Source organism: Xenopus laevis, chromosome 6S, assembly GCF_017654675.1.
Source record: "Xenopus laevis strain J_2021 chromosome 6S, Xenopus_laevis_v10.1, whole genome shotgun sequence".
In the NCBI taxonomy this organism is placed as follows: domain Eukaryota; kingdom Metazoa; phylum Chordata; class Amphibia; order Anura; family Pipidae; genus Xenopus; species Xenopus laevis.
This window is the reverse complement of record NC_054382.1, coordinates 120,535,084-120,561,439: the sequence shown is the minus strand read 5'-3', so window position 1 is coordinate 120,561,439 and position 26,356 is coordinate 120,535,084. Positions and strand designations below refer to the sequence as shown.

At 42.0% G+C, this 26,356-nt stretch overlaps 1 protein-coding gene across 1 annotated transcript in view; it reads left to right on the top strand.

Annotated features, from left to right (window-relative positions):
• nudcd1.S (NudC domain containing 1 S homeolog) overlaps nt 1-26,356 on the top strand; it is a 76,544-nt gene that overhangs the window by 33,101 nt on the left and 17,087 nt on the right. Inside the window, 3 exon segments of the mRNA NM_001087312.1 lie at nt 1,740-1,947; nt 8,140-8,284; nt 15,928-16,053. Coding sequence (NP_001080781.1) covers nt 1,740-1,947; nt 8,140-8,284; nt 15,928-16,053 — 479 coding nt within the window.

Genomic DNA, 26,356 nt, shown 5'->3' with positions numbered 1-26,356 from the left:
ACTGTAACCTTGTTTTTTAATTTTATTCAACTACGCATGCATAAAATGAAGTCAGCACTAGGACTCCTGGGAAAGGTGGGGTGCCGCTGCTGTCGGTGCCGGTACATTTTTACTAAAGGAAGCAACAGCAGGGGAAAAAAATTAAATGGGGCTGTTAAGATGTAGGCACCACCTCTGTGAATTTGCCTTTCTTTGACTATAATGCGTTCTGCTGTTACAATTGACAGTGCGGCTCGAACCAACACGTCACCATGCGACGAGATACATGCGACATGTCGGATGTTCTGAAGATACAGGAAGTGAAGGAGAAGTCACAGGTAAGAACTACATTGATCCGACTGTCGGATGAAAATGATGCACACTGAGTTTTCATCCGACAGTCAGATAAATGTAGTTCTAACATGCGATTTCTCCTTCACACCCTGTATCTTCAGGACACCCGACACTTCACATGCGTTTTGTTGCATGGCGACGCGTCTGCTTGAGCCGCACCTTCGAGTCCTACCCTTATAGGTTATGGTACATTTATCAAAAATCACAGCAAAAATCCTGCAACCGTATTGTTTTTTTCCCCATGATTTCACACATTTATTGGAAATCTCAAATTGGTTGATCTTGTTAAGTCGTGCCAATATATTTTGGAAAAATTGCCATGTATACCTTCCATTTCAAGCAAGCTGGTAAATCGTAAATGGTGCAAAACTGTTTGCACCAATATTGTGACGGACATTATAGATAAACCCCCCCTCCCCTTTTGTAAAATGTTTATGGCAAAGTAAAAATAATTTTCCAAAACGTTTCCAGTCGCAAATCTTTTCATGCAGTTGCTGCATATGAATAACCATTTTAATAAGTTTGTTGGGGCATCAAGGGAGGCATGGGCAGCTGAATAAAGCCATGAATATCACTTTTCATAACAGGATCCACTTTCTAGGGTTTTTTCAGGGCTGTTAAACAGGGTCCCTATTTTAAACCGGGTCCTTGTCCTGTGATAATCTCTGCTCCTTCTGCCATACACGTAGCTGATGTCTTGTGGTGTTACTACAGAAACTAAGCAGTTTTATATCTGTGCTGCAGGCATGTAAATCTAAAAGATAAGCTGACATTCATGTATGAAGAGCTGTTACTCTGAAGCTGCTATTAAAGGACAAGGAAAGTCTAAAATAGAATAAGGCTAGAAATGCTGTATTTTGTATACTAAACATGAACTTACTGCACCACAAGCCTAATCAAACAAATAGTTTATGCTTTCAAAGTTGGCCACAGGGGGTCACCATCTTGTAACTTTGTTATACATCTTTACAAGACTAAGACTGTGCACATGCTCAGTGTGGTCTGGGCTGCTTAGGGATCTTCATAAACAAAGCTGCTTGAATTCTGCATGGCTGGGAAGTAAGATGGGGGCTCCCCCTGCTGTTCATAAGTATGATTGTCTCCCTGCTCAGCAGTTAGGGACCATCTGACAATTCCTATCCACAGCAGTAAATGAAGGGAGAATTTCACTGCATATAGTCAGGTTTCTTATCAAAACGGTACACATTTTTTAATTAAAGTATATCGGAGATAGGTTTCTTTTTCATTAAAGAAAGTAAAAATGGGATTGTATTTTTTGCCTTTCCTTGTCCTTTAAGTCAAAATCTGTCTGTCTAACTGCAAAAACGTAATAGTCGCAGCACGTCGGCTATTGAATTATATAGTTTGCTTCTAATCCTAAATCTGAGCTGTGCATCTTTCTGTAGAACCTCTCTATAATTGGCAACAAACTGGTGAGGACGTAACGCTCACATTCCAGCTTCCCGAAGGCAAGACCAAAGATGATCTTAACATCAAGTTTCTTCCTGGTGAGATTGATATCTCTATAAAAGATCAAGGCACTTTTCTGAAAGGACAGCTCTATTCGGATGTTGATTGTGAAAGCAGTGCTTGGATAATGAAGGAAGGACGGAGGTAAGGTTTGGCTACAGAAAATTACTTATTTACTATATTCGTTAAAAAAGATACAGTAGGAAGCAATAGGTTGCCTTTATTTATCGCTGTGATTTATGGGCAAACATTTTTTTTTATTTCTGATGCGATTGTGTCAGTAACACCAAAAAATGTGTGTTATAAAGTAATGGAAATATAATGTACTTTTGTGCTGCACTTATAAACTTGGTGTGTTTGCTTCAGAAACTCTACAATAGTTTTAATCCCATTCATATATCTCTGGATGTTTTCCTCTTTGTCTGGGATTTTTCTTTTTTGTTTTTTCATTCACTTATTTGGAGTTTGTGTTTGCCTTTGGTAGCAGCACTTTCTCTCACACTGTTGCAGCCATTCAGCAGTGCTTTCTTTTTATTACAAAGAAAAGAATATGCGACTGGGGAATGGTGGTTTACTGCTCTCAATCTCAGTTGAACACCCCCGCTCCAGGTGCTAATCTTATATCCAATATGTCGAAGTACTGAGAGAAAGCAAACAGAGCAGAACTTGCTGCTAAATTCCTTTTATTGGACACAACATGTTTCGGGCGGGTGCCCTTTATCAAGTGTACAAATGGTCAGTGTTAACAAACATTTAAGGAGTGAAACAGGAAGTGAGGTCACGTGACAAGATAAGCATTAGCGGTAATTAGGAAGTCCTTGTATGCAAAATGTCCTTAATTTATTCAGTCCATCGTGTAACATTTTCTGGAAACAACTCAAAAAAGTCTCTTCAAATAAATGTTAAATAATAGGAAAAATTGAAAAAAGGAAAAAATAGGAAAAAATACTCAAGGAACTGCCCATTTCTGGACCTACCACAAACATATCCTGATAAATTGCTCAATAATTATGGAAGGAAAAAGATATGCCCATAACTCTTACCAATAGCCGTACATATAATGTAAATCTCAAGGGCTCAGAAATCAGTTATCTGAAAAAGAAGCAAATAAGGCATCAATAACAAGAAACAGTTACGAGAACCATGTTTAACTGTACAAGTAAGCTCAACATTGTAACAGTGTCAAAGGAAGCATTTCACACTCCAGCTGTCATTCATGCCTTTAGGGTACATTGTATCTAACTTCTTGATCCAATATGCTTCCCTCTGTAGTATTCTCCTTTTGGGGTTCCCCCCTCGCTGTGGGGAGTTAATCACCTCTAAAGTAGCCCATCTCAATTGTGACTGATTATGATTAGCTTCCTTAAAGTGCCTTGACACTGTAGTGTCCGTGGCTGTCCCTTTCTTGTAATTACGTATGTTACCTTTGTGCTCTTTAATTCGAGTCTTCACAGATCTTTTAGTCTGGCCAATGTAAGCCAGTCCACACGGGCATTTTAGAAGGTAAATCACGTTATTCGTATCGCAAGTGGCATAGTGTTTTATTTTCACTGGTGTGCCGTTAGCAGGATGTCTCAAAGTGTCCCCTTTGATGATGGAGGAGCAACAGTTGCAATTCAAGCAGGCAAATGTGCCCATCTTGGGTTGGCCTAGGAACCTTGTAGCTCCTTTCAATTGGGGGTGATTGATCTCAGAGGGGCATAACAGATCTCGGAGGCTTTTCCCTTTCTTATAGCTAAATATTGGGGGTTTTGCTAAGGGGCCTCTGAGTGTTTTTTCTTGTTGTAGCAGTGGCCAAAATTTGTGAACAATCCGTTCAATCTGTTTACTCTGTGCATTATACTGGCTTACAAGTGGGAAAATGTCCTTTTTCTCTTTGGGTTTGTATTTGAGTAACTCATGCCTCGGAATTGTACCCACCTCTTTAACATGGTGTTCAATATTCCTAGGTTTATACCCTCTTTTAAGGAATCTATGTTTGAGAGTGTCAGCCGCCTTTATGTAGTGATCGTCATCGGACGTAATCCTCCGTGCCCGTATGAACTGACCCTTCGGAATTGCTCTTATTATTTTAGGGGCATGAAAACTGGATGCGAGTAAAATATTGTTTTTCTCGGTACTCTTACTTATCGATAAAGGCTGGTGCTGATGTTGCCATTGTCAATTGTTATTGTGACATCTAAGAAATTAATACAATGGCCCCCCGTTTCTGTAGTAAATGTAATAGTGGGATGGGCTTTATTGGCATGAGTTATCATTTCAGTAAAGGCTGCGTCTGGGCCATCCCAAAGGACGAGAATATCGTCCACAAATCTGTAAAAACCAGTTATAAACTGTATATATGGTGCAATCAAGAACAACTGTTTTTCAATTCTATGGACAAAAATATTGGCAAACGAAGGAGCGACGGCCGCACCCATCGATGTCCCTTGTTTTTGCCAGTAAAATTCGCCAGAGAATCTGAAATAATTCTTTTTAAGCACAATTGACAGACAATCAATAATGAAATACAGCAGTTGGTGAGAGATGTTAGTTTCAAGTAAAGCTTCCTCTACATATCCTATACCTTCTTCCTGCGGGATAGAGGTGTAGAGGCTCTGTATATCGATACTGTACAATTTTACATTGGTACTGATTTTCCCAAGATCCCTCAATTTACAGAGTAGAACAGTGGTATCGATAAGGCAAGTGGGTATATTTGTAACCAAAGGTTGTAGAAAAGTATCCACAAATTTAGAAAGGGGTTCCAGCACTGAGTCAATACCAGACACTATTGGTCTTCCTGGGGGTTTTTCTAGAGATTTATGTATTTTTGGCAAGAGGTATAACACGGGTATCCTTGGGAACTCTTTGCATAGGAAATCCTTTACATGGTTCGGGATAAGACCATTAACCATTGCCTGTGATACTAACAATTCAATCTCTTTCTTAATAATACCTGTGGGGTCATTCCCAATTTTCTCGTAGTGACCTGGTGTGTTTAGTTGTCTAAGAGCTTCTTCAAGGTATGCCTCCTTATTCATTACCACAATAGCCCCACCTTTATCCGCTTTGCGTATTACTAATGACTCATTGGACTTTAATTTTTGAAGTGCGGCCCTTTCATTATATGATAAATTAGTTGAATGGCCTGCAGCATTGTTTTTATCCCAAATTTGTTTCACCTCATGCGTGACTATTTTTTCAAAAGCGGAGAGAAATTCGTTATTAACATCTGGCACAAATGTACTAGTGTTTTTGAACCCTTTCAAAATATCTATGGGTTCCTTAGTAACACTTGGACTTAAGGCAGTTTGGGAACCAAAGTGTATTTTTAATTTAATATTTCTTATGAATTTTTGGAAGTCAATTTCCCAATTAACAAATTAACAAATTCAGTATTGTATGTGGGTACAAAAGCTTTCTTTTTATTGTTATGTTCTGATTTATTTGCTTGCTTCTCCTTCAGTTCACTCTATTAAGAGCATTCGGGAGTATGCTTTGTTCCCCTTTTGAGTCAGTAGATTATACATCCTGCCAAGGTCGCTTTCATGTGTTCAAACCTCTCTCTTTTTTTTTATTCCAGGGAATCTAAATCTATATATAGGTAGTACACCCTTCATTCACAATTCTAATGACATCTGAGAGGTTGTCATTTGCTCTCTTTGATGAAATCCCATTTCCTCGTATTAACATGGCAAAGCCAAGTATTTTGTTCTCTGCTGATCGCCCGCTTGATGTTCTGCACCTCCTCCTTTAACATTTGCGACTACAAAAGCTCTTGCCAAAGAATAGAATTAGCGTGAGTTGCACTTAAAGGGCCACTAAATAGATGTGTTCACCCATTGTGAAACTGCATTGTATTTGTAGCACATTTCAAAATTGGTATACTTTACAGAAAGCTCTTGTCCTCTACGGACAGACAAAAAGGTCAGTTCTGTGACTGGAAAAGTTGGTTTTGAGTGCTGTGAATGCTGCATTTGTTATTTTCTTCACATCATATCCAAATCTAAATATCGCATGGCTGGGGCTGTGAGCAAGGCTGATATTAAACAATTCTCCCCTGAAAAATGACAGTCGTGGGTTTTTTTGGCAAGAATAGTGAAGAAATGGCCCCAAGAGCCACTCTGTGTATGACCTAGGGGTACAATATGTGTGTATGGTATAGCTTTTATAAAAGGAAAGCCTCATTCAAAGGGGGTTGCCATTGCAACCTTTGCATGCAGAACGCATACAATACCCTTACGACGTGCACTCAACAGAGCAGTAGACAACAGTGAAGTCGTTTTATTTACTGGACAATCTCCCTAACGCGTTTCGTGTGATCCCACACGTACTCATACGTTAGGGAAATTGTCTGGTAAATAAAACTGTTTTACTTCACCGCTGTCTACTGATCTGTTGAGTACGTGTGGGATCACACGAAACGCGTTAGTGAGATTGTCGGTAAATAAAACTGTTTTACTTCACTGCTGTCTACTGATCTGTTGAGTGCACTCCGTAAGGTTGTCATATTGGTTGCGAAAGCCTCCCAAAGCTGCGGGTTCAGGGCGTCACACTCGGACCAGAGACCAGGAGCAGTGAGTGACCAGTATATTATCAATGCATATTGAATGTGATGAATTAAGCGACCCGGACCCTCTCCGTAAAGGGGTGAGCGCTGCAGGAATTAAGCCTGCATGTTAATAATCAATTTAGAAAGGTGATAGGATTTGAGTGCATTTGTGTATTGGGGTTTTGAACGCAGAAAGGAAAGTCTTCTAAATCCCATACATAGGTGACTATGTAAAGGCTGTAACCTACTTTTTCTTCCAGTCTTTTAGGAGTCACTGGCAAGTACAGGTACCAGTTAAAACTGAAGGCTCTTCACAACAATAAACCCTAAAAATAAATATGGCTAGAAATGCCATATTTTATAAGCTGAACTAGCTGAAAGATTCAACATCTCTACTGTATAGTAGTAATGATGCAGGTAGTTGTCACAGGAGTTTCCCATTTTGGATTTTGTTAGGAGTGTCTGCGACACGCACAAGCTCACTGTGATTTGAAAAGCTATTTATTGACTAAGCTTAGGTGTTGTCGCAAATTATCAAGCAGAAAATGAGGTCATATAAGCTGATGCTACAGGGCTGCATTTTTTAAATTCTGATGCTAATTGTGTTTGTTTCTGAGGTGCCATGTTCCAATTATATGAATTATTTACTAATCGGGGATCCTTTATAAAGCTAACAAGGGAAAGTTGTGCTCACCACTAATTTTTAAAAACCATTAGGCGGGGGTGCAATGAGGCTGTGACCACAAAATACATATAGACAAATACAAGAGTCCTCTGCACTCAACCCATTATCAATATATTTAAGACAGAGACATTTGTGCATACTGCTACTGAAAAATGCCTTACCCTTTAAACAAAACAGGGATTGTTTGTCCATATATTGCAATATATTTAAGCTGGCCAACTACGTCAAAGTCATTCCATATCTGGCCAGTCCTATGCTCAATTTTCATCTGATTCATTAAGAATTCTATAGTTTCATTATACATTTGACAAAGGGACTAAGTTTTACCTGCAACTTACTTGCTGCTTTCAAAGTAAACCTCCATACTTGGCTGCCCTTTTATTAGACACCAGTGGGATCACCTGACTATAGCTGGGAAGGGTGGGAGCTACAACATGGAGCTGGTCACTGCTCCTGTATAACTATAACAAACAAGGGAAAGTTGTGCTCACCACTAGTTTTTAAAACTATTAGGCGGGGGTGCAATGAGGCTGTGACCACAAAATACATATAGACAAATACAAGAGTCCTCTGCACTCAACCCATTATCAATATATTTAAGACAGAGACATTTTGTGCATACTGCTACTGAAAAATGCCTTACCCTTTAAACAAAACAGGGATCGTTTGTCCATATATTGCAATATACTGTATATATTCTTTATAAAGCTGCAGAATGAAGTAAAAAAAAAGACAAAGCACATTGAAACACAAATCTGGAGTGCTTGTTCCTCTTCTTCATTATATAATATATTAATATATCTATATATATATATATATATATATATATATATATATATATATATATATATATATATATATATATATATATATATATATATATATATATATATATATATATATCTTTGTAGGCACAGATCTTCCCTGCTAAGGGGCTGTGGTTTCCTTTGACTGGTACAGAAGCCTAAAACAAAATAAATATTTCTGCCCTACTTCTTTAGTTAAGCTTTAGTTGTTCTTTAAGCAAGCATGTCCAGTTCTGACTTATAGCAATTCTTTAATATAAAAAATTGTAACTAATTTACCAAAATAGTCACTGTTTGTTTATTTCCTGCAGTGTAGAGGTGACTTTAACCAAGCGGGAGCCAGGATGCACGTGGGCAGAACTGGTCATTGCTGACAAACAAGGAGAATACATAGCAGATCCTGCACAAACTGCTGCAATAGCCGAGAAACTCATGCATCTCACTTCTGAGGATATAGTAAGCAATGCACTTCAACTTATCTTATGTCGTCATTATTTTAATACTTCATATCTTATGCTCTCTAGTCTCTTCCTCTTTCTGTAAATTGTTGGTGCCTAAGATGCAGGGGATTAAATGGCTTGAGCAAAGCTGCAAGGAGTTGACACAGGGTCTCCACCAGGACTCCGTTCCATCCCTGTTGTTTTTGCATTAAAACTGCAAAGATTTTTTAGAACCATTGGATACATCAAACATCTTAAATTTCTTTTTTTTCCCATTTCTTCTTGGTCAAAAAGAAAAAGAGCCTCTAACTTCTGACAAAGGGAGCAGAGGACCTTCTTGTAGTTTGAAAGCTCTGTGTACTGCAACAATACAGAGGGTATCAAAAACATTTAATGTTTTTAAACAAACCTTTTTGAACAGTAAGGATCAAGCAAAATGCAGCCAAGTGACTGATTAATCACATACTGTGCTAGATTGGCACTAGTTTACCCAAATGATAGTAAGGCCTATGGGCTTCATAGTCTGATTATTAGAGAAGGTGTAGCTCAATCTTTGATGACCCATACACGTGCAGATAGGGGATAGATGGCAAACCACATAATCTGCATTGGGTGTTCATCTCAAAGTGTAGTCACATCAGAGCTCAAAATATTTAATGTAGGGCCCTATATATGGGCCACTAATCTGCCAATTCAGTTGACGATCAGATTGGATAATGTGGTTGATCCAAGTGTGGCTAGAAATAGAAACTACTAGCACGCGCTAATAAAAACCTAAATCTGACTGACTAGTATCTTCTATTCTTGGAGAGCAGCATGTAAAGCTATTAGGATGAATGAAAATAGTTTTCTAAAAAAAAAAAAAAAACTTTTTCCCTTGTCCTTGCTCACATTTTTTGCATTTAGATAATGTAATAAAATAAAGGGTTTAGGTAGGACAACCAGTTGGTGAGGCTGCATCTGATGCTGAGATATACAGTAGGGATGCTTAATTCAGTATTCGGTTCGGGATTCGGCCAGGATTCTGCCTTTTTCAGCAGGATTCAGATTTGACCGAATCCTTATGCCCGGCCGAATCTTAATTTGCATATTCAAATTAAGGTTGGGGAGGGAAATCACATGACTTTTTGTCACAAAGAAGGAAGTAAAAATGTTTACCCCTTCCCACCCCTAATTTGCATATGCAAATTAAGATTTAGGTTCGGTATTCAGGTCGAATCTTTCACAAAGGATTCGGGGGTTCGGCCAAATCAAAAATAGTGGATTTGGTGCATCCCTAATATACAGTATCTGATAGTTGCCTGACCACACTATCTATCCCTTGGTGTTTTCTCTATTCTTTAAGACCTGCAATTTTGCAATTCTGTTTTATGTCGGTAAGGAATGTGCTCTGTGTATGATTTTACTGACGACCACAATGTACTGCTTATTTAGCATTATTAATTGTGTCTCTGTATTACGTTCTAGGGATGCACCGAATCCACTATTTTGGATTCGGCCAAACCCCCGAATCCTTCGTGAAAGATTCGGCCGAATACCGAACCGAATCCGAACCCTAATTTGCATATGCAAATTAGGGGTAGAAAGGGCAAAATATTTTTTACTTCCTTGTTTTGTGACTAAAAGTCATGCGATTTCCCTCCCCGCCCCTAATTTGCATAATCGGATTCGGTTCTGCCGGGCAGAAGGATTCTGCCAAATCCTGCTGAAAAAGGCAGAATCCTGGCCGAATCCCGAACCGAATCCTGGATTCGGTGCATCCCTGTTCCGTTCATCAGCTTATTCTCTAATTTCCTTTCCTAAGTGTGATCTGCAGAGAGAGATTATATACCATTTTGTTTGGACTGTGCAGATCACTTGTGAAAAGTCAGTAACACAGTTTGGGACCGATTTATCAAAGGTTGAGTGTTTGTTTTTATACCTTGAATGACTTTGAAACTCGAACAGTATCTTATTCAAGTAAAAACTGTAACCGCTAAATTCAAAAGAATATTACTGAACCGAATCAAATTCCAACTCCATTCGAATCGAGTTTTTTCCGGAAAGAAAAACAAAAAAACTTGAATGTCAGGAAGGCTATTAACATCTTCCAATGGGTCAACGGACCTCTGCAGGTTTTAGCGGGCGACCTATCGAATTTGAGTTACTTCCAGGGTCAAGGTATGATAAATTTCAAATTTGAGTTTGGATTCTTCCCAACTCAAATTTGTGAGTTTTGACCAAAGATTCAACTCGAAAGTTCTAAATCGAATTTACCATTCGAACCTGAATAAGTCTGCCCCTTTATGTGCTACATGATGGTTAACCGGCCTGAAGGAAAAAAACAGTCACTTAACACCTGCACTTTGTGTGAGCAATACTTGTTAACAATCTAATGGCAAACTAAAACCATAGCCTGCAAATAAAGCATGCAGGGAGAAATAAAGTACAGTACATGAAGATCTAATGTTCACATGAAGAGTGCTCTTGATTAGCTAGATTGATTTTTCTTGTCCCCAGTGTTCTTACCCACCTTATTTTCTCCCATTTAGGTGCCATTAAGATAGGCTGTTTTATCAACAACATAATAAATACAGGAAAGAAAAGAGTGCTGCTTTGCCTCTTCAACTAAGGCCCTGATCATTTAATTTATCTTGCTGAAGGAGAGGCACGAATACAAACTGCTTTTAATGGCAACAAAACTTCACATTGCTTGCCGTTTTTATTATAAATATGTATTATTAAGGTTGAAGAATGAACTTTAGAGCTTATATAAAAAAAAACAAAAGAAAATATTTATATATGTAAGTAATGAAGGGCATTGGGATGCAGTCCAGTGGCATGACTAGGCAGTAATCTCACTTTGTTCAAGGATTATAAATGAGCCCATGTGTTAAAGTTAAGTTAACCTGTGGACCTCCATAATATTTGGCTATTTTCCTATAGGCAATTTTATAGTGTAGTCATATACTAGGGATGCACCAAATCCACTATTTGGGATTCGGCCGAATCCCTGGTAAATTCTAATTTGCATTTGCAAATTAGGGGCAGGAAAGTAAAAAGTGGAAAAAATTCTTCTTATGTGACGAAAAGTCACGTGATTCCCGTACCCGCACCTAATGCAAATTCGGTTCAGCAAGGCACAAAGATTCGGCCGAATCCTGCTGTATACAATTGCATGTGAAGATGGCGGTGCAGCGGCCTCTCCAGACCCCGGTGCAAGACTACTGATCCTGATCGTGCTGGTAGACCTGGCTCATCTTCTATCTGTTCCGTTCTGATCTCTACACAACTGATCTACATGCAGTGCTAATTTATGGCGAATTAGGCAGCATAAAGAAGGATTATAAAATTCAGCAGGAACAGACCTGGATTCTGCAAGATGGCGGCGCAGCAGTAGCAGCAGCGTCCTCTCTGGACTGCTGGCGGACCCGGAACATCTTTTGGCTCATCCTTCATCCAACCCGAACTTCTATACACACAAATTTACATTGCGGCTCGCAAGTCATGCTTGCTCGCGACCCCCCAGCACCGCACTGAAGCTGAGCGAGGAGAGAGCGATGTTCTCCCTGGCTGAGGTCACGCTTGCTCCCGACCCTCCAGCACCGCACTGAATGTTTCCCAGGCGCTGAGCGAGGGGGAGCGATGATCTGATTAAGCGCACTGTTGCGAGGTTTAGGCTTCGCTGTTGCAAATTATCTAGGGCTTCTGGGGACTAAAAAACATTGTTGCGAGTGGGCCTAAGCTGCTTGGAGAACTGATACACTGTATGGTGGAAAGTTGAGAATCACAGGCCCCATGCATTTAAATGTTCAACAGGCACTGCTGTGGTGACTGCTGTGTGAGGAGGTTCCAAGATGGCGATGTACTGGTAGCAGTAGCAGCCTAGGTACTTGACCCTTTTGACTGTTGTGCTTCCTGTGTCTTGCGAGATGAACTCGAGCGGGCGGTGTGCGCATCTACCGACGTGAAGCATTGCTGCGGTGCAAGGATCTACTGGCAACTCACCTGCAAGATGATCTGCGGAAAAAGTTGCGAGACCTCGACCTACTGCGGGAACCAGACCCCCAGTTCTCTGCATTGCCTGCTGAGTGCCAAAGGAAAGGACATCGCAAGCGGTGTTACTTAGAGAGCGGGCATACGTGCTAGGCTAAGTAATAACCCCAAACGGCCAGCTGTCCCATCTATATTTCTCTCTGTCTGCTCTCTAGAAAATTAATTAGACTACAATCGCCTTCAGAGAGCCACCCTGCAGGAATTCAGAGACTGCTGCATCCTTGTGTTCACAGAAACAACATCAGCCGGTGATGGGGATGCCTCTTTTCCAGACACGCTGAATAGATTTTACAGCCGGTTTGATGAAATGAACAACATGAAGGTGTTAAAGTCCATCCCTGCACACAACGACCAGGTGCTATGTCTGACCAAGACCGATGTAAGGAATATTCTTTGCAGAGTCAATTCACATAAGGCTGCAGGACCAGACAATATCCCTGGAAGAGTGCTCAGAGAATGTGCAGACCATCTGGCGGATGTTCTCAGCAACATTTTCAACATGTCCCTGTGCACTGCTGTTGTCCCGAATTGCTTCAAGGAGTCCATCATTATTTCTGTGCCAAAGAAGCCTCATGTGTCCTGCCTCAATGACTATCGTCCCGTCGCTCTAACATCCACCATAATGAAGTGCTTCGAGAGGCTGGTCATGAGACACATGAAAGGCCTGCTCTCACCATCTCTAGACCCACTGCAGTTCACCTACCGTTCCAATCGCTCAACAGACAATGCCATCGCAACTACCCTGCACTTGGCACTCACTCACCTAGACAATAAAGACACACGTATGTACGAATGCTGTTCATAGACTTCAGCTCAGCATTCAATACAATCATTCCTCAGCACCTGAGTGTCAATCTGAGCATGTTGGGCCTGAACACCTCTATCTGTAACTGGATCCTGGACTTCCTGACCAAGAGACCTCAGGTAGTCCAAATGGGGGAAAAACATCTCTAGCGCCATCACACTGAGCATGGGAGCCCCTGAAGGCTGTATGCTCAGTCCACTGCTGTTCACACCGTGGCAAAGCATGGGTCAAATCACATCATCAAGTTCGCTGATGATACAACCGTGGTGGGTCTCATCAGCAAGAACAACGAATCAGCGTACAGACAAAAGGTGAAGTGGCTAATGGACTGGTGCGGAGTCAACAATTTGTCTATGAACACAAAAAAAACAAAGGAAATAGTTGTCGACTTCAGGAGAACACGTGGTGATCACCCTCCTCTATACATTAACGAATCTCCGGTAGAAATCGTCAAGAGTACCAAATTCCTTGGGGCACATCTAGCAGAGAACCTCTCCTGGACCCTTAACACCAGCTCTACAGTGAAGAAGGCACAGCAGCGTCTCTACTTTCTGCGTAAGCGGAAAAAAAGCCTACTTCCCACCATCTATCCTCACTATCGTCTACAGAGGATCTATTGAAAGCATTTTATGTTGCTGTATCACTACCTGGTATCGAAACTGTTCTGCATCAGATCGCAAGATCCTGCAGCAGGTGGTGAGGACAGCGGAAAAGATCATTGGGGTCTCACTTCCCGCCATTATGGGTATTTACCCCACTCGCTGTCTCCAGAAGGCTACCAGCATTGTCAGGGATATCACCCACCCTGCACATGATCACTTTACCCTCCTACCATCCGGTAAAAGATACCGCAGCATTTGAGCGCTGACTTCCAGAATGTGCAACAGTTTTTTTCCACAAGCCATCAGGCATCTCAACTCCAAAGGACTGAACTGAATATATTCATAAGGAACTGTACAAACCTCTGAAAAACTCTACATAAATGTATGTGTACCGTGCCCAGCAAGACCATGTACCTGCTAGGGCTGTTCACTTCAAAAACCCTCATTTAGATGCACCCAGAATAGTCTTGCAGTCTTATGTAAAGCACCATGGGTTCTGGAGGAACGTTATTTAATAAAATCCGCTTGACTTAAAAAAGGCTGAATCCTGGCCGAATCCAAAACCGAATCCTGGATTCCGTGCATCCCTATGATATACAAAATACAAGAAACATGTACAGGTATGGGACCTATTATCCAGAATGCTCGGGACCTGGGGCTTTCAGCATAATGGATCTTTCTGTAATTTGGATCTTAATAACATAAGTATTCTACAAAATAATGTAAACATTAAATAAACCCAATAGGCTGGCTCTGCTTCCAATAAGGATTAATTATATCTTAGTTTGAATCAAGTACAATGTACCGTTTTGTTATTACAGAGAAAAAGGAAATCATTTTAAAAAATGTGGACTATTTAGATAAAATGGAGTCTATTGGAGGTGACCATTTCATAATTCGGAGCTTTCTGGATAATGGGTTTCCAGATAACAGATCCCATACAAATCTGGATAATTTGGATAAAATGGGGTCTATAGGAGGCAATCTTTGTGTAATTTGTGGCGTTCTAGACAACCGGTTTCCGTATAACAGATCCCATACCTGTACTGTCTTATACCAGAAACTGGTATTTAAACCTCAATTGAGTTATTATGGGGATTTAGCACATTTTTGGGGAAGCTGGCCATTGCCATGCATCCAGGTAAAATAGTAGAATCCTCACACAATTCGATTTTGTTTTTTTATTTTGTTCGATATGTTTTATAATTATGAGACCTAACCATTACGTTGGCTATTATATAAGAATTGCTGCTGGAAAAAAAAAACTGACTTGAGGCTTACCCGTAGAACAGCAGCTCAAGAATAATTAAGGATTTGTGTTCATTAGCTCCTTCTCCTTGGCCTGTCCATTACATTAATGAACACAGAAATTAATTATGCTTAATAACAGATCTCTATAACAGGATACATTTCTGTAAGACTTTTGCATTGTATCACTGACAAAGATACATGGACAGCAAATAAATCAGCATGCATCCATAGGGCTAATTCACTAATTGGTGGTAAGGTGCATAGTGCAATTAATTAATCCGACACAACCATGTTTTTGAAAAGGCCCCATATGTTAAAGGGGAACTCCGGCTTCCAAGCCAAATTTGATAAAGAGGCCCACATAACACGGAAACCCCTAATATACCCATCATCGTTACCGGATTCTTCAAAATTATGAACAAATGCCATTTTCTATGTGGAAATCCAGCTGTTAAACAATTCTTTTCTGGCAGGGAAGGAGGGACAATGCATTGCACTATGATGTTCCTTTCCTTATTGAAATCACATGTGCAAGGAAATGTGGGGTTTGGAGGATGCAGGCTGAGGACAGATGGCTGTTGATACAAAGTAACAGTAGTCAGCCAACTCAGCAAAGTAGTCAGACAGATCAGCAGGAGAGCAGGGGGCGAGGCTTAGGGAATTGTTCCAAATCATTACAAATTATGAAAAGTCTGCATATTTTTTAATTGATGTATATTGCAAAGTTGCTTGAAATTGTGTTTACTTTTCAAAAAGCTTAAGTTATGTTTTTTGTGGAGTTGTGCATTGTGGAGAATAAAGTATTGTGCCTATCTATGTATGTGGTACAAGGGACAGTAGTGCAAACAAGTGCTAAGTGTATGAAAAAGGCTGCACTTGTGTCCCTGCCCATAATAAATAAATGATGAATTATATTCATATATATGAATTATATAAAAAACATTATTTTTTACTCTTCTTTTTCAGAATCCCAATCCGGAGAGTGAGAAACCTCCATGTAATGCTCAGGAACTTGAAGAGTGCGACATATTTCTGGAAGACAGTACAAATTTGTGCAGATTTGATGGTACACATTTGAAGGCCACACATGTGGTAAGAAGTTTACAACAATACTGTATGTGAATTCTGTACCATGCAGTTCCTAGTACATCGTCCCGTTTTTGACAGCTCAACCCATAGTCCCGGATTGTTACTGAAATGTCCTGAGTTTCTTTATATCTCCTGCACTGAACAGCCAGAAAAAGATATAAAGTATCTAACTTTATTGGCTTTTGGCAGACAGCCCAGAATAGATATTTAGATCAATTTGTAACAATGTAAGATAAGCAAAGAAGCAATTGTAACAATTTAAGATCAGCAGGTCTCTTGGGAAAACTGTGACTTGCAGCTTAAAGGGCAATTCACCTTCATTAGCAAAACTGCAATAACACATAAAAACAGCAGAAATGTGTTCAAACTTTCCTAACCTGCCAAATTTTGTAAAATGGACATGGTAATAAGGGGGTGTGGCCACATAAATGGGCGTGGTCAAACACATTTTGAACGCGCTGAGCACTGCAAATCTTTTTGCACCTCTTTCTATTTCCAAAATGTTGGGAGGTATGCTAGTAGGATTCAGTACATGGGTTGAATTCTGCCTTAAGACGGCCTGAAACCTTTTAAAAGAAGAATAGATCTCACGAGTCTCAATCAATACAAAGTTCCCATTTGTTTTCACCATTGAAACGTGTAATGTGAAATTGAATTGCAATTATAATCTTCTAATAATGAGACTAATATTTAGCTTGTTTACCATACAGAACTTGAACATACATTACAGTACATACAGTACTATTTATGCAGATATATATTTGCATTTTGCAAGTCCGGGTATGGGACCTGTTATCCAGAATGCTCGGGACCTGGGCTTTTCCAGATAATTTATCTTTCTTTCATTTGGCTCTTCATACCTTAAAGGGGTGGTTCACCTTTACGTTAACTTTTCGTATTTTATAGAATGGTCAATTCTAAGCAACTTTTCAATAGGTCTTTATTTATTTATTATAGTTTTTTAATTATTTGCCTTTTTCTTATCAGTTTTCAAACCGGGTCACTCACCCCACCTAAAAACAAATGCTGTGTAAAGCTATAAATTTATTGTTATTGCTAATTTTTATTACTCATCTTTCTATTCATTCCCTCTCCAATTCATATTCCAGTCTCTTATTCAAATCTGTGCATGGTTGCTAGGGTAATTTGGACCCTAGCAATCTGGAGAACTGCTGAATAAAAACCTAAATAACTCAAAAAACAATAAAAAATAAAAACCAATTGCAAATTGTCTCAGAAAATCACTCTACATCCTACTAAAAGTTTAAATTTAAAGGTGAACAACCCCTTTAAGCATAGGTTTTGTCCTCCATCTTCCACCTATGGAATAGCAGGCGAGTAAGGGGGCGTGCATGTGATGTCCCACATACCTGCTTCCCTTTATGTGGTGGCTGCAACTTGCACTCAAATGTGCCGCGCTGCTGTGATCAGACAAAAAGAGGAAAACAGGAAGTGTTTTCATTGTAAACTGGAAGTGACATAATCGAAAGTAGACGTGACCAGAAAAAGGAGTAAATATTGCTATTGACCTGCAAACCCGCCGACCCGTGTCTATACCCGCACCCAGAACGTCTACCCGCAGGGTACCGCAGGTTTTTGTGGGTAACCCGCGGTTACCCCACCCGCTGCAGGACTCTACTATAAGAGCTTCTCCTCTCCTAATACATTCAACTTCAGTTTCAGCCCTAGAACAGAATTCTGGATAACAGATGTGGCAATGAAAACTAGAACGGTGGCAAGAATGAGTGCTACAGATTGTATCTTTTAGCTTTCTTATATGAAGTTTGAGCAATTTGATGTTGCTGTCAGAGCATTCAGTTACATTTTTTCGAGGTATTGCTGTTTATTGATTGGAGTTTCATTTTTAAAAAGGCAAAACCTTTTGCAGGTGGAGCAAATTTACTGTCTTATTTCATTATGCCTGAAGATATAAACTCTCCAGCTCGTCAAATTGTAACAGTAAGTTCAATGATGTGCTAAACCTTGACTCCACAACCTCATTTCATGGATGTAGCAAACCATTTTCTTCCTATAATAAGATTCTCGGTTGAAACTGTGTTTATCTGCACTTGCCCAAGATGTCATGCCTTGTGAATCCTGTGAAAGACTTATGTTCTTTTGAGCTTATATATATATATATATATATATATATATATATATATATATATATATATATATATATATATATATGTGTGTTTATATTTCTGTGTAGTTATGCTTCGTTCATATAATTGTTTTGTCAAGATGTAAGCAAGGTAGGTGAGCATAGGGCACTATACACAGCAGATAACAGATAAGCTCTGTAGTATACAATGGGATTCTTCAGAACTTCACATTTATCTACTCTGTATCCTGTGCTTGAATGGCTGGCCCCATGGCTACACAGCAGCTTGTTTATATAAACTATAGTAGTACTTATCTGTTATCTACTGTGTATCCTGTGCTTGAATGGCTGCCCCCATGGCTACACAGCAGCTTGTTTATATAAACTATAGTAGTACTTATCTGTTATCTACTGTGTATCCTGTGCTTGAATGGCTGCCCCCATGGCTACACAGCAGCTTGTTTATATAAACTATAGTAGTACTTATCTGTTATCTACTGTGTATCCTGTGCTTGAATGGCTGCCCCCATGGTTACACAGCAGCTTGTTCATATAAACTATAGTAGAGTTTCTGAAGCAAACACACCAGTTTTACCAGTGCATGGTAACAGTACATTATATGGTCATTCATTTAAAACAATTTAATTTTCTGTGTTATTGTTCCTTTAAAGGAGAATTCAACCCTTAATTAAAAATCCCCTACCCTACATAGAACTCCCTCCCCCCCCAGCCTAGCCGCTACCCTGGGCAAATGCCCCTAACTCTTTTACTAAATCTTACCTCCGTGCGGATTCTGTCCAGAGGAGTTCACGACAGCCATCTTCTTCTCTTCGGTAATCTTCGGAATGAGGCCGGTGGCACATGTGCGGTTGGAGCAATTTTTGGTTTTGACACAACTGCGCAGTAGACGAAAACGAAAATTGCTGAAGCGCCGGTCTCATTCTGAAGTTTACCAAAGAGGCTGAAGATGGCGCCCGTAAACTCTGCTGAAAATAATCTGCACGGAGGGTTAAGTAAAGAGTTTGGGTCATTTGCCCGGGTTAGCAGCTAGGCTGGGGGGAGGAGGGTGGGGGATCTATGTAGGGAAGGGGGGGGTAGGTTTTTTTTTTAATTAACGGTTTGTTTCAACTTTAAGAACAGTACAAAGCTAAGTGATGTAAAATGCATTAAAAAATTTAAAATCCATTATTTTTTCAGTCTAAATTTAGATGGAAGAACACCATTATGTACCGAACTGAAGCACGTAATACATATATCCTTTTTATTTTTTTAGTCCATTAATGTGAATTTAAATCCCACGACTTCTAAATCCAGAAAAATTATATTATTACTTCAGTTAGAGTGACAGCATATTAATTTAAACATAAATTCTATTGGCAATACATATATATTTTTAAAATGTTACAGAATCATTCCACTTGTGTGAAGTTTTAAAGGTTATTCCATAAGATCAAGTTTTGTAAATTTTTGTAAGTTTTCTAAATTACAATAAACAGAATCAAATCCTCACTGTTTTACAAATAGCACTGGATAAGAATGTTCTGCATTTTAGATCATACCTTAAAGGGGACCCGTCACCCCAAAAAATTATTCATAATACTATTTTATCATATCAGTCAAGCAAAATTAACTGTTGTTTCCTCCAGTCTGGGAATTCATAATTATAACAAGCAGGCAGGAGCCATTCCGTGGACACTGTTATTAAGACAAGTCTTCTATCATCTCAGAATCTTTCTTGTGCACCAGAATGGGGGACCTGATGTCCATCCCCATGCCTTGGTTACACAATTAAATTGTGAATAGAACATGGGAATGTGGGGAGAGCAGTGACATCTAGGAAGTGTTGAATGGAAAGTGAAAGTAATTGTCTGCCCCGCCACTCTATGCCCAGGGCATAGAGGAGGGGCAGACAATATTTGATTGACAGCTGAGATGTTTAAATGAGTTTACAACAGCTATGAATGCTTTCATAAAAATAGAAATTGGATTTCATGTTTAATTTGAAAATTACTTTTTTTATACAGCTTTTTTGTGTCTGGGTGACAGGTCCACTTTAAAAAAAAACATGATAACATGAATAAACCGAATACGATATACCTAAAACTAACTGTAGTCCTAGATATTTTCCTGAGTAAAATCACACCCTCTAAGACCCTCTAAATCTTGTTTCCTTGAAAGTGTCTCTTCTACAGAGAGAAAATAACAGTTTTGATACTTTTTTTTCCCCCTTTTAACTGTTTTATCCCCTTTTGTTGAAGGTATCTGTACTTTTTCCAGCTAAATTTTTTTGAGTAGAAATGGTGTGCACAACTGCACCACATACTCAAGATGAGGTTTTATAAGGGTTCAGTAAATCCTTTTCATTTAAGAAGGCCTTCAACATTCAGCATTTGCATTGATAACCTCGCATTTCTAGACTTTGAACCTTATTTTGTAACCTCTTTAAAAAGGACCTGCCACCCTAAAAAATAATTCCAAATCCTATTTTATCATGTTAGTCAAGCAAAATAAACTTTACTTACACTATTTAAATTATTTGAATCTGTTATTAAGTCAAGTTTTGTATATTTTGTGATACGCTAATTGGTAGCCCCATGTGGACTGCTAGCCTACAGGAGGCTCTAGCAAATCTTTGTTTTTATACCTCCAAAACTTTAATTGAAGCCATGAATTTCAAAATAGCCACTTACTTTGAGGCCACTTGGGTGCAACATCAGTGGGAATGGAGAGCAACATGTTGCTTACGAACCACTCGTTGGGGATTACTGCTTTAGCAAAACCTAAGTGAAGTCCCAAAGTCTGGTTTTCTGCTCCCTTCTTTTGGAAGGGACTTTTATGTAAAAGCTGGGGATGCACCGCATCCATTGTTTTGGGATCCGACTGAATCCTTTGTGAAAGAGTTGGTCGAATACAAAATGAAAAGAAAGATCCGCAAGTTACTTCATTGTTTGTGTGACAAAAAGTCACGTGATTTTAAGGGCTCCAATTCAGTTTGACCAGGAACTTGGATTCGGCCAAATCCTACTTGAAAAAGGCTGGATCTCAAACCAAATCCTAGATTCAGTGCATCCCTAGTAAAATAACCAGAGCCGAGAAAAGCTGGCCAGGCTCCCTAGGCAACCTCGCCGGTGGTGCGCCGGCTGAGACTGCGCATTTTGCTAAAGCAGTGAGTTGGCGCTAGCCACGCATGTGCAGGACTCAAAAAGACGGATATTCCGCAAGGGAGAGAGGGGGCCAGACTTGGGGTAGGCGACGGAGCAGGTACGTGCCTGGCACCCCCCAGCTTTGCACCCTGTAACGATCGCCGCCTGGAGCAGGCCCAGGAGCTCCGGGTGGCGCGTCCATCCTTGCCGGCGTCGCTCCCAAAATGGCGGCGCCCATGGCCGCGACGTGGGTAGCGGCGCCGGGCGATGACGTCAGCGCGCCGACGTTGGCGCAGAGCGTCAATGACGTCAGAATGGCGCCAAATTTGAAAATAAAAACGCCAACTAGACGCCAGAATGGCGCCCAAGTATAGGATTACTTTCCCTAAGCATATCCTGGGTTCCCTGTGTGCCTTATTGCCTTATCCTGTTCCTGCCTTGTATCCTGACCCCTTGCCTGGACTTTGGACTTCGTTGTATTCTGCCTGCCTGTGAACTCTTGCCTGGATCCTGACTATTCTTCGTTTAACCCTTTGGACACCGCGACCTTGTTCCCTCAAGAGGGCTTCCTCCTTGATCCTGACAACCTCCCTGGAGGGAGCTCCCGGCTCCCTGACATTATACTTGGGCCATGGATCCTACTGAGGAAGCTACGCCTGATGTCGGACGAGCGCTCCGCGGACTGGCATCCCGCATGGAGGAATATGAAGCCCAGCAGTACCGCATAGGACAGGCACTCGATACCCTTCTCTCCCGAGTGCCTCCAGTGTCTCCTGCTTCCCAAGCGGCTGCAAATCCTCCCATGGCGGACGTCTCGTCTAGCACAGGTTTCTCGTCTGGTGAGCCTCGTATTCCGCCTCCTCCTCGCTTCAGTGGGGACCCACAGGCCTGCAGAGGTTTCGCTACACAGTGCCAGATCCAGTTCGAGTTTCAACCCTCGCACTTCCCCAATGAACGTTCCAAGGTGGGGTATGTGATGTCTCGTTTGGTGGGCAAACCGCTTGAGTGGGCAACATCTTTTTGGGAGAAGAATTCTCCGCTGACTTTTGATGCCAAGGCTTTTCTTCAAGCATTTCGTACTGTGTTTGATGCCCCGGGTCGGGTCACTAATGCCCCTTCTCGTCTTCTGCAACTCCGGCAGGGAAACCGCAGTGTCAGTGACTATGCTATTGACTTTAGAACTTTGATGGCTGAGACTTCCTGGAATGACGATGCCTATAAGGCCGTATTCTATCAAGGTCTGTCTATTCGCATTAAAGATGATCTTGTCTCCAGAGAGTTCCCTGACCTGCTGGAGGATCTGATCGCACTTTCTATTAAGGTGGACACTCAGCTCAGAGAGCATCAAGTGTAGAGGGAGCGCTGTAAAAGATTTCAACCCTTGCTGGCACCTCGCTTCCAGAGACCTCTCCTGCAGACTCCTGCTACTCAAGCCTCTCCTTCTCCTCCGGAGGAACCAATGCAAGTTGGAAGGGCTCGTCTATCCGAACATGAAAGACTCCGTAGACGAATGGCTGGCTTATGTCTGTATTGTGGCGGACAGTCTCATTTTGCGAACTCTTGTCCGGTGAAGCCCACGAGTTCTGTTCCCCGAGGTATTTCTAGGGTAACTCATGTAGGGGGCACTACTCCGAAGTCTCAAGAGAACACTCACAGGTTTCTCCTTCCATTACAGATTCGCTTAGCCACTAAGACTATTGTCGGCTCCGCTTTCATTGACTCTGGAGCTGCTGGGAACTTCATGGACGCTCAATTCACCAAACACATGGAAGTTCCCTTATTCCCATTGTCTACTCCTCTCCGTGTCACTGCCATTGACGACAGACCCCTGGAGGCTGAATTTATCTCCATGACGACTGGGGAATTGCCTGTGCAGGTTGGGACACTGCATAAAGAAAGACTTTCGTTCCTAATTATTTCCTGCCCATCCGTTCCAGTTGTGTTGGGTCTCCCTTGGCTGCGCCTGCATAATCCTTCCATTGATTGGTCCGCAGGACAGATCTCCCGTTGGAGCCCATTTTGCCAGCAGCACTGTCTTCCTGCTGAACCCCTCCAGAGGGTGAATATCTCTTTGTCTGATCTGAAGACTCTACCCCCCTTTTACAAGGAATTCGCTGATGTGTTCTGTAAGGTCTGCAGAATTCCTTCCTCCACATCGACAATACGATTGTCCTGTCGATCTCCTGCCTGGAACCATGCCCCCTAGAGGTCGTACTTATCCTCTCTCTCCAGCGGAGACCACTGCCATGAAGCAGTATATCCAAGAAAATCTCCAGCGGGGGTTTATTCGCCCTTCTACTTCTCCTGCCGGGGCTGGATTCTTCTTCGTGGAAAAGAAGGATGGAGGCCTACGTCCTTGCATCGACTACCGGGGTCTTAATAAGATTACGGTTAAGAACCGGTATCCCTTGCCCTTGATTGCCGAACTCTTTGACCAACTGAAGGGGGCTAAAATCTTCACTAAGTTGGATCTCCGTGGGGGCGTATAACCTTATCCGCATCCGGGAAGGTGACGAATGGAAGACAGCATTCAACACTCGGGATGGGCACTATGAGTACCTCGTAATGCCCTTTGGTCTCTGCAATGCCCCCGCTGTCTTTCAAGAATTCGTGAACGACATTTTCCGGGATCTCTTGGGAAAGTTTGTGGTCGTGTACCTTGACGACATCCTGATTTTCTCCAAGGACCTTTCAAGCCATCGTTCCCAGGTGAAGGAAGTCCTCTCTCGTTTGAGGAAGAACTCTCTCTTTGCCAAACTGGAGAAATGTGTGTTTGAAGTGTCCAAGATCCCTTTTCTGGGTTATATCATCTCCCCAGAGGGTTTCGAGATGGATCCTGTGAAAGTGTCTGCAATCCAAGAGTGGCCCCTACCGCTGAGCACTAAGGCAATCCAGAGATTCATTGGTTTTGCCAATTACTACCGGCAGTTCATAAAGGGATTCTCTTCTCGTATTGCTCCTATCCTGGCCCTCATCCGAAAAGGGGGTAAACCCAGCTCATGGCCCCCGCCCGCTATAGAAGCTTTTCAGTCCTTGAAGGATGCCTTCACTTCTGCTTCGGTTCTCCGCCATCCTGATCCAGAGTTACCTTTCTTCGTCGAGGTGGATGCTTCTGAAGTTGGAGCCGGAGCTATCTTGTCCCAAAGACATCCCTCTGATGGGAAGCTGCATCCATGTGGGTATTTCTCTAAGAAGTTCTCTCCTGCGGAGCAAAATTATGATGTAGGAAATCGAGAACTCCTGGCGGTTAAGCTTGCCTTAGAAGAGTGGCATCACCTCCTTGAAGGTTCCTTGATCCCAGTCACGATCTACACAGATCATAAGAATCTTGAATTCATCCAATCTCTCAAGAGGCTGAATCCCAGACAAGCAAGGTGGTCTCTCTTCTTCTCTCGTTTTAACTTTGTCTTGACTTTTCGCCCTGGCTCCAAGAATCGGAAGGCCGATGCTCTGTCTCGAAGTTTCACTCCGGTGGATCGTACTCCTGAAAGACTAGAGCCTATTATTCCTCCTGTCAAGATCATCGCCTCTTTGTACCCTCAATTTGCTGATCAAATCCTGGCTAGTCAATCTTCTGCCCCTCCTGATACTCCCATTGGAATGGCATTCGTACCTCCTGAACTTCGTCTGCCTATCCTGCAACAGACTCATAGTTCCAAGCAGGCGGGACATCCTGGTCCTGCTAGGACTCTTGAACTTTTACGACGTCTAGTCTGGTGGCCGACAATTTGTAAAGATGTCAAAGACTTTGTTGCTGCTTGTACCGTTTGTGCCACTTCCAAGTCTAGCCATTCTCGCCCTAGCGGGTTACTACAGCCGTTGCCTGTTCCCTCTCGTCCTTGGACGCATTTGGCAATGGACTTTATTGTTGAACTTCCTCCCTCCAGTGGGAACACCGTGATCTGGGTTGTCATTGACCGCTTCAGTAAGATGGCCCACTTCATCCCTCTACGGAAGCTTCCATCTGCAGTGGAGTTGTCACAGTTGTTCATCCAGTTCATTTTTCGCCTGCATGGCTTCCCGGCCGAGATCGTTTCTGACAGAGGGTCCCAATTCACTGCAAAATTCTGGCGTTCCCTGTGCAAAGATCTGGGTATTAATCTTCAGTTCTCCTCAGCTTATCATCCCCAGACAAATGGAGCGGCTGAGCGAGTGAACCAAGCCTTGGAACAGTTCTTGAGAAACCACGTTTCCCTTTGTCAAGATGATTGGTCTGATCTCCTCCCGTGGGCGGAATTTGCTCATAACAATGCCTGCCACACTTCCACTGGAAGGTCCCCATTTATGTCGGTGTATGGTCAACATCCTCAAGCCTTCCCACAAGACTTTGTGTTGTCCGATGTTCCAGCCGCTGATGACCATGCAGCCCACATGTCTGCTATTTGGGCGGCAACCAAGTCCAACCTGGAGAAGAGTGCTCTGGTTCATAAGACGTTTGCAGATCGTAGACGTAGACCCTCTCCTCCCTACAAGGTCGGTGATAAAGTCTGGTTGTCTTCCAGGAACATTCGGTTGAAGGTACCATCTCCTAAGTTGGGTCCGAGGTTCGTGGGTCCTTTTTCCATCCTGGAGGTGATCAATCCCGTGGCTGTCAGACTTCAGCTTCCCCCTGAGATGCGAATTCCCAACGTGTTTCATGTCTCCTTGTTGAAACCCGCCACCTCCAACCGCTTTTCCGTTGTCCAGCCTCCTCCTCCTACTATCTCTGTGGATGGCCAACAGGAATATGAGGTGGAAAAGATCCTTGACTCCAGGATCTCCAGGGGCTCTCTTCAGTACCTCATCAAGTGGAAGGGCTTTGGCCCTGAAGAATGCTCCTGGGAAGGATGCTCTGATGTCCATGCTCCTCGTCTGGTGAGGGAGTTCCATTCCAAATTTCCCCAGAAGCCAAGTCCTGGTGGTCCGGAGGCCCCCCCCCGTGAGGGGGGGTACTGTAACGATCGCCACCCGGAGCAGGCCCAGGAGCTCCGGGCGGCGCGTCCATCCTTGCCGGCGTCGCTCCCAAAATGGCGGCGCCCATGGCCGCCATGTGGGTAGCGGCGCCGGGCGATGACGTCAG